General features: G+C 42.0%; 1 protein-coding gene across 1 annotated transcript in view; it reads left to right on the top strand.

Annotated features, from left to right (window-relative positions):
• Window positions 1–14,884, top strand: part of pigg (phosphatidylinositol glycan anchor biosynthesis class G (EMM blood group)) — a 62,847-nt gene that overhangs the window by 27,396 nt on the left and 20,567 nt on the right. The window contains exons 8-10 of the mRNA XM_076043389.1: window positions 604–888; window positions 5,755–6,182; window positions 9,116–9,307. Of these exons, the coding sequence (XP_075899504.1) occupies window positions 604–888; window positions 5,755–6,182; window positions 9,116–9,307 (905 nt within the window). The remainder of the gene's footprint in view (window positions 1–603; window positions 889–5,754; window positions 6,183–9,115; window positions 9,308–14,884) is intronic.

Here is a 14,884-nt window from a genome sequence, read left to right as displayed (position 1 = left end):
GACACACACACACACACACACACACACACACACACACACACACACCACCTGGCAGCCAAAGGTCACCCTTGGCTGCCTTTCCAATCCCGTTCAATTCCCAGTTCGTTTTGCCTGCGTTACTACCAACAGAGGGGTCACCAAGCCAGAACGCCCCAGACCCCCCGTCCCACCTCTGTGTCTTTTATACCCACTTATTAGGTGTAACGAAGGGGTAATAATAACACAATAAAAAATTCAATGTCAATGGAATAGAAAGAAATGTCCTCTACCTTAGTTACTATAGCAGCTCAAGTCATTTCTGCTTAGTTGTCCTATTTTTCTTTAATTTATTTTCCCATTTATCATTAGACATTTTTGTTTTATTCTTCCATTCCCAATCCAATGCAACATGTTTTACGACTGTCAAATAATTTTGACAGTGTTGATCCCAATGACTGAAGATCCCACTGACTGCAGACTTTAGGGCCATTACAGCTTCAGCTCAACTCCATTGGGACTCGACAGCAATATTTTGGCTATAGCTGCTCACAATACTACACAACTCCTTCAACTCAACTCATGTTGCACGTGGACACATCTGCAACTGTGTGTCTGTGCCCTCAGCTGCTGCTGGTGCTGGTGCTGGCCATGCCCGAAGCCCTCAGCGCCGAGGCAGTGGTGGACCTGCCTGTCCTCTCGGCGCTGCTCTCCCTGCCGTTCTACCTGCTGTGCCTGTTGCTGGCCTCGGTGCACGTCCTGGTGTGCACGTCGGCCGAGAGCACTTGCTACTTCTGCAGCCTCTCCTGGGCCCTCGTTTTCGCCGCCGTCGCCTTCTCCTCCGCCATGTTCTGTATCCTGATTTCCTTGGCTGCTCGCCGGCTCCCCCTGGGACTGAGGCTTCACGGGAAGGTGAGTTTAAGTGCCGTTGAATATATCAGCCAATGTGCTGCTACAGATTGGAAGAGCGCTCTGCTCCTTTAAGAAGTGTGTGCCTGCGTGTTTTGCTTCCCAACAGCGAAAAACTGAAAACTACTTCTTCTCCCCTGACACTAAGTGCTTGCTGTTAAAAGGATAATTTTTTTCCTTGCTAATATTTTACTTTCTGCAGAAAAGGAACTCAAACTTTGGGAGACTTATGATTTATCTTAAACCTGCTGATTGGCTGGAGGGAGTTCCCTCAGTCATGTCAACCAATGATTTGTCATTTCACAAAGTCAGTTCTTCTCCAGCTCTGAATCGCTTTGATAATCAGTGAAACAGACTTTTGTCTGTTTCACTGTTTTAAAGTTTTAACAGTTTAATAGTACTACTCAGTTAAAAAAGCACAACTTCATACATATTGCTAATTAGTTATGTAGTTGTTTTTTGTTTGTTTGTTTTTTTACCAGTTTTGCTTTGATTAGAGGTCTTATACAAACTTTACAGTCACGCTCTAAAACTTCATTAAATGAATATATTTTCCTTTTTTGTTTTCTTTCCAAATTGCTCAGCGTTTTTCTTAGTAGCCTGAAAGCCTTTAAAACAACAATGCATCGTTAAAGCAATGCCACTCTGATATACATTTTTAACAATCCAATCTAAGAAGGAATTCTAACCACAGGAGTGCAAGAAACCTTAAGACCTTAAAACAGTTGGTGACGTCTAATCTGTTATAGAGTCAACACTGGAATGATTCTTCATTTTAAAAAAAAAATGTAAACACTGATTTGTATTCAAGTGTTGTTTGATATATTAATGTTTGCAGCAGTGGTGGAACGTCAGTCAGTCAATCAACAAATCAATCACTACCCTGTATATAACCATGTAATGACCTCATTAAGCAGTAGTAGAAAAGAGTTGTATTTACGTAATATAATAGGCAGTAATTATGCTGCACTTGGACAGTTTTTTTGTTTTTCGCCCCTTTGGTTTAATCTTCCCCTAAAAAAAAAACATTTGTTGACGCTGCTCTGTGGTCCTGGTAATTTATTTGCAAATCTTAGATCTTATTTTCCCTTTTGGGAACTTTTACAGCAGTGCTGATACAGCAGAAGTTAGAACAGATGCACTAGAGCCCCAATGGTCAGAAATCAGGCCCAAACTGTGTATCTCAAAGAATGGACAGGATCTTTTCAGTAAAGTAAAACAATATATATATATATATATCAATGTGTTTGCTTTTGTTCGTATTCAGCTATTTGATTTACAAAGTACACAATATTTCCCCCCTTCAGCAGCAGATTGCAAAAATCTCACTCAACAGCTAAATAATTAAATGGAAATGTGACTCTGGTAAGGAAACTTAGAAATTTTGGCAGGTACAACACATTTTTGGATTTATATCTCAACATTTAACAGTAGCTAGTTACTGCTAGTATATTTTGTTGTATCCTACAAGAGTTTGGAAGGAAAAAAAAAACAACCCCATAAAGTGATTGAACGATGAAGAAACCTTATTTTGAACTGTGTGAATGTTAGTAGTGATGTTAGGGGACTTTTTTTTCTTCTTGAAGGCCTCCTTTGAGCTGGTGTCATGTCAAAACGGATTGATTAAGTATTACAGTGTAATAGCTTAAATCACCTTAGATTTTTGTGCAGGACTGTGGCTGGCTTGGCTTTAGAAACAATTGCATCGAGAGAAACGTCCACGACATTTATGACAAGCATCCCGATTAATATCTGCACGAGCCAGCTTTGTTCAGGAGAGGGTAGAGGGTAACACATGTAGTAGAAGCTCACCACTCTGGGTGAATAGAATAGCGGGATTAACATTCCAGATGAATTAATTTTAATAAACAACAGATGAGTTTGCTTTGTATTTAAGTTTTGAAAGCATGAAAGAGGGGATTTAAAAATATTTTGGTTTTATTTTTCAAGGTTTCAACAAAACTCTTAATTCCTGAAATAAATATGACTTTAAAGCCTGCAAACATCCATTTGTTAGATATGAAGAAGAGAGTCCAGAGGTCTGAGTTCAGTAAAGGCTGTTTGACAGCTGCATAATATGAAGTTGGTGTTTAGCTAGAAAGTGCAGTGGTGATAAATGGTGTCTATTTAAAGACATTAAATAGTGAAGGAAAATTCAGTGAGGTGATTTGTGAAAAGGATTTAAAAACAACAACATACGAGCTGCCACAGGTAATGTTTTTATGACTTGAATTGAATATGTTTAACTTCTCATCATTTTTGCATCAAGTGAATCAAGTCACTAAGTCAGACTAGTCACATTGACTCCTCCCACATAACGAGTGATTGAGGACTGTTGTAGGATGACGTTGTTCTGCGATGTGAACACAATCGTCTGGCTGCAAGATGAATTTTCCAATGGGAATCTCTTGCAGTCGCAGACAGTTTTAGCAGAAGCAGCAGTCCATATTTGCGCTTCAGAGAAGAGAAAGTGGTCGAAAGTGACTACAATGACCACCTGCGGGTAACTCAACAAACAAAACAAAATGGTGAATTTTGGAGACAGTGAGGTCAACGAGCTCCTGCTGTGAGCTGAGGACAAACAGCAGGCTACGGTGAATTTTGATTTTTCTTTTTTTTTTATTAATAATAATAATAATAATAATAATAATAATAATAATAATAATAATAATAATATTAATAATAATAATCATAAAAATGTAGATGTCACACAAATTTCATCGCTGTCATCACACATCTGAAGATGTGAGGCTGGAACGCCGCCTCACTGTGAGTCATCACGCTGTGGCGCTGTAGTGAGCCAGCTCTGCTTCATCTCAGCAGCGATGCTGCTTCTCTTGTGTGTGAACGGAAAAATATCATCTCATTCATATTTTTGACATGCTCTGTGTCATTGTTGCTGTTTTTATTATTATCACTATAATACATGCGTGTATTTGTATGTGAGTGCAGACACATTAGATATTATAGTTCTATGGGGATGTGGATACAATGACCTTGTGGTGTGTGTGCGGTTGCTGTGCTGCAGTTACTGCATGAAGTGTAATTTCCCCTTTGAAATCAATAAATTATTCTGACTGACTGACGCAGAAGCTGTTCGCCTGCAACAGGAAAAACAAATAAGAGAGAGTCTCGCGTTGAGTTGATCCTATAAGCCTGCAGGTAACACACCCAGTCTTGACCTTGTCTTCTCCTCAAGGTGAGCGGCACCACTGGTGCCCACAGGTTTGTTGATCTGAAACACGGTTGGCTGAACTTCACTTGAACTTGCTTTGTTTTGGCGACGGGCTGTCAGCGGCAAACGGAGGCATTTGCATAAAAGTATGGAATTGGACGGACACCAAGTTTAAAAATGGGATGGAAGCTTTAAGGAGTGACCGGACCTGATTTAGTGACGGGAGTTTACTGTGGCTCCTTACTGCAGTACAGCAGGAGTGTTTGGCCCAACCCAGTGATGTGATGACTGACTCGCTGTCTGTGCAGCTGCATGAAGTTCAGAACGTCCACCTACATCTTCAGCCATTTTTATTAGCTATATCACCCAGAAAAATAATTGGGAAACCAACTGTGTTCCTCACGTGGGTGCAACAAACACTGACTGCACCTGCTGGATCTTCACTCAACATCTCCTGGAACGAACACACATTCTCTCAGACCTCAGCTCTCCTTGTTTATGTTCTTCTAATTGGTCTCGAGAGAAACGGTGTCGGCTCAGTTATTCAGCTGACCAATGTATTGCTCCCACTGTAAACACTAACGGTAGTAAATGCATATTTAAACCCACGAGCCACAACAGCCCCGTTTCCTTCCATGTCACAGGTCTTTAAAGCAGATGAGTTTTCTAAGACTGGCTACCACATGCATGGTTGCAAACTGAATCACAAATCCAAATATGCTGCTAATCCAAAGATGTCCATAGTGTTTATACTTAACTTAAGGCTTTGTTTATACTTAACTTAAGGCTTTGTTATTTTGTCTAAGAAAAGAAAAAAACCTGTGTCTGATGTAGACAAAATAACTAAGCCTGATTATACAATTTAAGTTGCATTCAGACTGCAGGCAAATCTGATTCAAATCAGATTCCATCTCAAATCCAAATTTTTTGCACTGACTGTCTAAACTGTTTTTAGCAAGTGTCCAAATGGGATCTGGCTCTTTTCAGACTGGGCCACATTATTGACCAATCTGGCAGGTTGCTGGAGCAGAGCGGAGGTACCATCCAGCGCTTCTAGTGTGTGACGTCATATAATTGCGATGGCGGTAAAAACGGAATCAACTTGTTGCGATACATGCCCTCGAGCTTGGCTTGAATGGAGCTATCTCCCGAAGGTGGTTTCAATCCGACTTGCAAAAATCAGATTTCTTGTGATTTGTGACTGTTCAGACTACTAAAAGAGCCATTCGGTTTCAATCTGGATGGGCAAAAAATCGTCTGGCAGTCTGAACGCGGCTTTAGATATTGATATTGTTGAGCCTGTGTGTGTTGTGGGTTTCAGCTTCAGGTTTCACCCTCACATCAAGTGGCTAACTGAACAGGCTACTCAGTTCCAACACAACACTGTTGGTTGTCAGTAAATTTGGTGGCAAACGTAGACTTCATCCAGATGACAAAACATATTTTGCAATTTGGATGGATTTTGGGGGGGCAGGCACTGAAAACCTGGACAGTGTAATGGTTTGTCCTTCTGGAGGTCAATCACAGCGGAAAGTGAACGTTCTGCATTTAAAATAATCCATGTGAATGCATCTGTGAACCAGATGGACCCTAAAGAACCCTGACAAGCACATGTTCCACTGCTGAAGGTTTAAGTTCCCTCAAACCTTCTCGCTTGTCTGCACCTCCACACCCTCCCCTCTCCCACCCCTCAGTCTCCTTCCAGTCTCGGCGGTGGCGAGTGGTGGCTGTCCGAGCTGGATGTTCTGCTGCTGGCCGGCACCATCGCTCACACCCTCAGCCTGGCCTCCAGCAGCTTCGTGGAGGAGGAGCACCAGATCTGGTACTTCCTGCTCAACACGCTGTGCCTCGCCGTCTTCCAGGACGTCTGCCGCAAGTACTTCAGAGAGCGGAGGGTCTCTGGAGACTACGACCTCAGCGGAGGAGAAGAAGAAGAAGACAGCCTCCTCCCCTCCAAAGACAGCCGGCCCTCTGCTTACCACAAAGGGGAGGGTCACTCTCAGAAGTGGCTGGCGTTGGCCACGCCCATCTTCACTCTGGTCTGCTGCCGACTGCTGCGCTCACTCAACCAAACTGGGGTGCAGTGGGCTCACCTGCCCGACGTGGGTCACTGGCTCAACAGGTGCGTTTCCCTTTTTCAGTCTATTGGTTAATCGGTTTATCGGATTCCCATTGGCTGTCACAATTGTGGTAACTAGTCTTCCTGGCGCCCTGAAATACATGAAAAAAACAAAACAATATTAAAATATTTAATGGTACATAAACATGATTTAAAAGTAATAACTCAACTTACTTTTAATTTTGGTGTCTTTTGTGTCCACTACTGTGCAAACGAACACCACAAATGGAAAATTAGTAACATGGACAAGTGCAAATAGATTGGGGGAAAAAATATTTGTAGTAACTAAAAGTTTAATTCATATGATGTTGACAGATAATATCAGTTTTAAACATTTCCTCTCAGCGGCAGAGATTTTCTTTTGTTCTTTTTTGGGGGGGTTTGTAATACAGTTTTTCAAGCGGCTGCTCTTGATTTGACAATGACATTTTGCAGGTGACTACTGATGTCACTTTCACCTTGTCGCCTCTCCCTCCCCACTTCCTGCCTCTCACACAATCACCTGCTGCCACCGAGCCTCTCGGCAGCCTCGGTGGCAGGTGCGACATCCTCTGCCTCTGATCCATCTGTCTCTTGAAGCACCAGTCTCACCCAGGTCATCGGGTTCCTGTTCCGTTTTGTTTTTTTTGGTTTCATTTCAGGACCTCTGTGATGATAGGCGCATGAAAATTCACATTAGTTGGAGTTTCCGTGCACTGAGGAGCCATTTCAAATTCAAATTCTTTGTAGTTTCTTAGGGACGAAACATTTAAAGCACCTTATGTACTGTAGCTGAAGTTGAATGGTTGTGGCCTGACATTTTTTGGGATGTGAATGTAATGAGACAGATAAGCGTGTTATCATCTTGCTTGAATAATGTAGCTTAATCAAGCAACTCCCGCTCCAGATCCAGTTGGCTGTGTTTTTATGAAGACTTCAATATTATTCTCACTGTGTTAACAGCTGCCCAGTTGATTCAAATTGCATTAGCCCTGTTTTTTTTTATCCTTGAAACTGAAAAAGAAAAGATTAATCCCAAGAAAAGCGACATTATAAAGTGAATTCCTCTCTCAGGTTCCTGTTGCAGTCTGGCTCATGTACAGTGATAAAAAAAAAAGTGAAGATGATTATCTGAAAATGTATTCAAAACATATAACATTAATCCCTCTCAGTTAAAGGTTGTTTCTTTTGTTACTGGAAGACAAATATTTTACCTCCACTGCTGTTATGGTCATAACAACATTTGGTTCATGTTGTTTTTTTTTGTTTGCACAGATTAGATTACAAACCATATAGATGAGTATTCGACTTGTGTGATATCGTGTTGTACATTTTTCTCTCGTGTGTTTATGGGATCACTGCGGTGACGGGTCGTGACAATAATTCATTTTCAGCACAGCTGCGGCTCAGAGGGTGATAGAGAGGAAAAGGCAACAATCATCAAACTCCACCGCACCTCGTTTCCCTGTGAACAGCCTCTCTCGCCGTTTAGGTTCCCACTCTCGGCAGCCAAAATGAAATGTGTTCGAAACAAAGAGTTCAGAGCCACGGAAATCTCTCTCAAGCACAAAATAGCGCAGCAATAAATTGTTCAATTTCTGCCTGTGTATGAGTAATGGACAGACGAGTATAGAGAATAAAGTCTCCATCAACTAGGCTGAAAACAAAAACCGATGAATCAAATTGGGAATGAAATATAGTTTTACATAAAAATGAATTACATATATTAGCTTACCAGCACTGTTGCCTTACTGCATGAGTTGGTGTACCACTGAAATATATATAGCAAACTGTCAGAAAATAAAGAAAAAGTAATTTCCTCTTAATATTTTTTGAACAAAAATTGAGCAAAGCCCCTTGCAGCAGTTTAATAAATCCATTCTGGCAAGAAAAAGGCAGAAATTAATTCCCTTAATGTTCACAAACAGTACAGACTGTCCTCCCCAAACTCATGTATGGCTCTGATCTGCTCCCTCCCCGACATCCCTCTTTTTTTGCTCGTGAAATATTCAGTCCATTGGATCAAAATCTTGATTGATGTTGACACAAAGCGTTTCCGCTCTGATCAGGCTTTTATCCTGATTGTTTGTGTCTTTGTGAGCGTCGCAAATGCGTTAAGTCTTTTATAGTGAAAAAAAAAAGAAGGGGGGGGGGGGCAGTAAAGACGGTGAGTGCTTCAGTTCCATCGTCTGAGACGTTTACAGACAGTCAGTACGTTTTTAGGCTTTTTTCCCTCCGTTACTAAAAGACTCTCGAGTGGTTTTTCTCCCTGTGAAGCTGACAGGACTCTTCAATTAGCAGGGTTTTTTCTTTTTTTCTTTTTATAAAAAGCTTCAAGAAGGGTAAATAGTCATCTGTGATTGCTCAGCCAGCATGAAAAAAAAAAAAAAAAACTCTTGAGTATTTAATATTCTGCCAGCTGCAGGAGGCGAGGGATTGTGTCTTGTTTTTTAACATGCGTGGCATCGTGGAGAAGAGATGTGGATTCTGACCTTTTGCCTGTCCGGCGCTGCCCTTTCTTCTACCTGCGCCGGCTGCTGCTCGGATAATGAGATCTAGGTCGTCCTACCACTCGGTGAATCCTCATCCCACCGTAGCCCGAAACACACAAACATCCACTCAACTTTGTTGTGTTGTCCGCCGAGGTCCTATTTTCTCTTCATTGCACAATGTGGTGAAATTTTCTACAAACAACCGAAGGGCAGTTGCTTCTTAAACTTTAATTTACTGCTGCAGGATATGACTGACAGTGTTGGGCTTCCTCAAAAAGTACTTTTACTTCTTTTTCGCAATAGATCACGGTTTCTGTTGATGATTTGTGAGATTATCAAACTTTTTTTCTTCTTTCAGACTTGAGAATAGCAAGTATTCTGCTCTTTGTACATTTTTAATAAGAAATTTCAGTTAAAATTTCAAATTTAAAGAACCTTTTTTGTCTATCTGTTGTCCCTCTCCAGTTCTGAACACAGGACGGTCCTCTCACTGCTGGCTGCTTTCTGCCTGCTTCTCATCTACCTGCTGGTCCAGAGACGATGCTCCTGGGTGTCCAAGATCGCCCTCGCCCTCGGCCTTTTGGGTGTCTACAGCTACCGGGCGGCCGTCGGCAACGTCCTGTTTCCGTGGCAACATTCAAGCCGAACTGCATCCAAGTAAGTCACGTGAACCTGAACGCATCAGGGATCGCCTCATTTGTCCACAGTGACAGTGAATTTAGCCGAGTGACGACTTAGGCTGGCTGAGGTGTCCAGGTTGCACTGCTGCATGGTGCACCAAGGACAAAAGAGTTTTCTGCACCTGTGTTTTCTAAAGGGATCCTATTATGGCCATTTCCAGATTCAATAAATTAATAATGTTTTTTCAACATTACTACAACAACACTTCTACTTTCAACAATAAACAAGGTTTGTTTGGTTTAAAATCTCCCAAGCTGGAAGGCCACAAGCTCTCATGCAGGGTAGCCTCGCCCACATTTTTAGGAAAAGTCTGCTCATGCATTACTATGATAATTGGCTTGACTTGTGACATAGAAATTTGAGCAAAATCCATACGGCTTGTTTCAGCCCAATAACACGTGTGTTATTGTGTGTGTGTGTGTGTGTGTGTGTGTGTGTGTGTGTGTGTGTGTGTGTGTTAGTTGGCATGCCAGTAAAGCAAAACGACACACGTGTCGAGTTGCGAAAATTCCATCGTGGTTGCTTGCTCCACTTTTTAAAGGATGTGTTCTAAAACACACGGTTGCAGACTTTATACAGGGGTGTCAAACTCAAACACACAGTGGGCCAAAATTTCAAACTTGGACGAAGTGGCGGGCCAACATGAAAAAAATCTTACTCCAGATATAACAGTGACCCTTTAATATGGACCCCAACACGTTTTGTTTCAACACTGAATATAGAACAAAGCAAAGCTGCATACTATACAATAAATAACTTTATATTGCACACATGCAAAATCTAATTTCAAATCAAAAAAACAAAATCTCATGTCTATAAAAATCGAATGCCTTTATTTAAAATTCAACAGTAACCTTCTCCCACATGCTAATAATACATTTAATAATCAAATAACAATTACATACTAGTAATATCTTATATCCTAAAATGAAAGTGCAACCATTCAAGCTCATGCTTTGGAGTAGCACGAAAAAGAGCATAATGAAAACGTTACATATTGTCTGTTACAGTAAATAGTCTGCCAGAATACTAGCAGAGCATTTTGGTATTTGTAGTATTAATGGTACATGCGCTCTATAATACCGACGGGCCAGCTCTAGGAATCATTCAGTATTGCCTTGCGGGCCAAATATAATTACACACTGGGCCAAATTTGGCTTGCGGACCAGAGTTGGACACCTGTGCCTTGTGACATCGTAAAGAGCTCCAACACCTCCAACATTCACAACACCTGGAGCCAGATGTTTGTTCAGCCCTTTGTAACAACCTTGTTTTTGTTCCTTTCTAAATGTAAAGTACCACAAAGTATTAGTTTTATTTTGAAATGATGAATTTTAAAACCAAGTATTTCTGCAGCAGGTTACGAACAGAGGGTTAATGATGCTGTTTTCTTGAGCACTGTTGTGTTTTTTGTGTCACTACTTCAAGATGTGAAGATGGTGGAATGCAGAAGCAGGAGGGAGAAACTCCCACCTCGGAGCAAAGATGAGCTGGGCTGTAATGACGGCAGGTCAGAGGTCAGGTTTACTGAGTTCATCCAATCCCCCGGGATATGTCCGCATCAATTTGGATGAATTTCTTCGCTTTTTGGCATAAACGTCCATTTGGATTCAAGAGCGGGCCGGCGATTTAGATGATAAGAGAGCAAAGGTCACGGGCGACGAGATCAGCCGCAGTAATATTTCACCAGAGTTTTACCGTGTGGGCGTCGATGCTGAGGAGACCTTCACTGACTGCAAAGATCAACTTTGCTGCCATGTTGGCGAAAGCTGCGTGAAGGGTTCCGAGCTGACGTCCACAGAACTAATGAAAACAACAAACACAGTTTGACAACAGGCAGGGGAAGTGGGCTGTTCAGAACGCAGAGCGAGGCAAGAAAGTGGCGAGGCAATTCATCACTGCGCACAATGTAGCAAATATGAGTCTGTAAATTTGCTTTTCATTTCGACAGAACTGGGAAATAATGCAGCACCTTCGATCGCTGAGTTATTAAAATTTAATTAGTTGGAGATTTAGGATGTTTACAGTCATGCGAAAATACACTGCACCCCAGAAAAGAGTTGAAATGTATATTATATTATCGTTATGAATTTGCCTGGATAGCAAGTATTACAAGTCCGACACTTTGCTGCAGAATGAACTCGTTACACTTTATGGAAACTGTAGTTTGCAGACGCGGAGAACTTCTTAAGTACATGCAGTTAAGCAATCATGAGCATCTTAAATATGCAAATTATTACCTCCTGCCCTCATCAGAAGCAGGATCTTTTCAAAAGTTTCAAACTTGCAGTCTCCAGTGTTTTACACCGGAGAGGATTTCTGCCATTAAATATAAATAAAATAAAGTCAGCAAATAAATACATAAATAGCTGAGTGGTTTATAAAACAAGGACATTTTGCAATTTATTACCATGCTTTGCACCTGGTACCGGCATCGCCGAAAGCTAATTCTTGTGGAAACTCAGAGATTAGTGAAGCCTTAAATGAAATTTGGCTTTTCCCAGTGATTTCGAGGCACGCAGTGTGATGTTTATTAAAAATAGAAGAAATACAAAAGACTTTGAAACCATGAACAGTCAATCAGTAGTCAGAGTCTTTGACATAAGCCTAACACATACACACACACACACACACACACACACACACACACACACCTGTTAATCAGTTATCCTCTTAAAATCTTTGTAAAACAGGAATAATGTGTACTAATTTAGTTATTCTCATGCAATCTTTATGTGCTAATATTCACACAGGCCTCGTCAGTGCAATGACCATGCCTGAGTCTCTCCCAGAGCCCTTTGCATGTAGGAAATCTGATGCACAGCTAATTTGTCCGGCAGTGCATTTTAGACTCTATGTCTGCGTCTTTGATCTAAGCATGAATAATGAAATGGAAAACTGTTTAAAGGCCGCTCTCATAGAGGCATCGGTATTCCTGAAATGCACTGGGCCCCTTTAGCCCGTCCACATCCTAACGTTTAACACATAATGGCTGCTGTTGGTTCAAAGGAATCAACAGTCTCGTAACTCTTGGTGGGTTTTTATTCAGCAGACCAAAGCCGCGGCTCACAGTTATCTGCTACTAACTTTCGTCAGAAAATAATGAGGTTGCAGCGCCGCCGACGCTTCCACTGTCTGGCTTTTTTCCCCCGACTCGCCCTCATCTCAAACCAGTCTCTGGCCTTCCTCTAACCTTCTCTGTTCTTCCTGGCTGTCTCCTCGACGTGCTCACCTGATTAAAAGCTGAACCTCTCGCCCCGTCCCGCGCTGAGACACCTGGCCGAGGGCACCCGGGGTCGCTGCATCATGATTGACAAGGTTGACAGTGGACCCGGTCCTCGAGATCTCACAGGGTCTTCTGATTATTATTGCGTCTGCCTCAGCACTGGGGACTCCTTGGAAAAGTGTCAGCCAGAGTCCTCAGACAGACCTTTTCCACCAGGAAGAACCAGATGCCAGTTTGGCGCTGGTGCCAGATTCATTGCTCTGATGGCACCTCCTAAGAACCTGTTGGCTATTCACTGGTAAGGGAAAAAAAACATCAGTAGGTCATTTAGTAGGAGTGTGATTATCCTCAACTAGTGCTCTTAAAGGCCTCATATCACTCAAAATTGTAAAAACAGCGCTGGTCTATAAACCTGTTGAAGAATTTCCCAAAATTGTTAATTGTTTAAAAAAAAAAAACGCAGACCTAGGAATCAGCCCTTTGTGATGTCACAAAATGCTCTGCCAAGTTAGTGACACCATCCCCTGTCCTCCACCAGGTGTTCCACCACCTCTGTTGTTTTAGTCCCATAAAAGAGCAGGCAGCTGAATAAAAATCATTCTTTTCTTTTTGCTTTTTTTTTTTTTTTTACCAGAGGCTGTAAACAGTGGGCTAAATATCAAGTTGGGAAGTTTACTAAATAATCTGCCATGGGAATCTGTGATTTTAGTTGCAACTTTTAAAATCAAAATCAGAAAAGCCATTGTTTTTTATTTATGAAAATCCCAACATGTTTTCAGGACAAACATTTGCTAATGAGAATTTTTTTTTCCTAAAGCTGGTCTTTTGGTGTTGATCTCTATCGCTATGTTTTATAGAAGCAAGGTCCCCTTTACCCCCCAAACCCCACCCCACACACACACACACAGCTAGCTGCTCCATACTCGCCACCAGTTTGTGCCACTCGCCTTAGGCAATTTGTTCTCTCAAAATGGCTAACAGGGTCGGGAACCAACATCACGCCGCTGCTCTTTCAGCCGTCCTGCCGTCTGTCTGTCTGATTGACACACACACAGTTTGTCCCTCACTTTAAAGCTTTTCCTTCTTGCCGCCGTCACCACTGCTGTGCTCTTTTGCTTTTTGGTGCAAACGAGCGTTGCCGTTTGAAAGGGCAAACACGCTTCTCGGGGTTTCGCAAAAAAGAAAAAAAAAACGGAGGCGTCTCTGATTAGCATCCAAGTGATGGAAACACTTAAATACTGGCTGAACACATGTTCCGCCTGAAGCGACTCCACATCAAAGCAGCCGTCTGAGGGCAGAACCTGTCCACACCTGTGTGCACCACACAGCAACTTATTTAATTATTTGTTTTTTTATTTATTTGGCTGCCTCTGTCCTTTGCACCGACACGCGCTCCTAGCACGAGCTCCAACCAAAATGTGCTCACTAAAAGAGAGCGAAGAGCATTGGCAGCGTTATTCCTTTCATCGACGTGTGCACCAGCTTCATGTCTGTACAAAATATGACCAATTACATGACGGAGCCTCTCTCTCTCCCTCGCTGGAGGGACGCTGCCGTGCAGGCCCCCAGCTTAAAAATATTCATGCATGCCGATCCTGCTTAAAAATGGAAATATATTCAAAGATGTCTCAAAACACCTGTGAACCGCTGGCCTCAACACACACACACGCACGCACACACGCACGCAGGTGCACGCGCACGCGCGCACACACACACACACACACACACACACTCTTACAGACACAGACTTCAGTTTTATTACCCAAGAGGAAGAGTTTTTTTTTTTCCAACCCCCGTTTCAAATTCACTCTTTGTTGGTACAACATAATTGTGGCGTCTTTCACAAATTATTGTCTGCTATTGACTTCACTGCATTTAAAAGTTCCATAAAAAAAATTATTTGGTGTCATCTGTCTATCTAGATAAATGCAGTTATTCCAAATAATTGTAGCACTTATTTTCCCTGACTTAAAAAAAAAACCTAAACAATTGGACAGCTGAGCTTTGAACTAATCTGGTGGTTTTCTTGATTAGGGGTATTATCTTTTAAAGTTGGACTCTCTGTCCCAATTGAATATCAATATTTGGCTGGAAGGAGAAGTCTCTGCTCTCCTCATTCCAAGCCATCTGTTCCGACCTTTTTTTTGGCTGATTTACTGTAGGTGTCGGTTTGATGCAGGTGATTGATGAAGGACATGCACCAAAATAAGTCTGGGAGGATTAGCCAGGGGTCTCAGCGCTTCTTTTTTCAGTGGCTAGACAGCCAGCACTTTGTTTCCAAGGTAACATGGAATCCAGACAGCTCCTCCTGAACACTGATTGACAAG

Source organism: Nelusetta ayraudi, unplaced genomic scaffold, assembly GCF_046127955.1.
Source record: "Nelusetta ayraudi isolate G7.1 ecotype Tasmania unplaced genomic scaffold, CSIRO-AGI_Nayr_v1 ptg000075l, whole genome shotgun sequence".
Taxonomy (NCBI): domain Eukaryota; kingdom Metazoa; phylum Chordata; class Actinopteri; order Tetraodontiformes; family Monacanthidae; genus Nelusetta; species Nelusetta ayraudi.
Note: the sequence above shows the minus strand (reverse complement) of the source record. Positions and strands in the feature narration are given on the sequence as shown.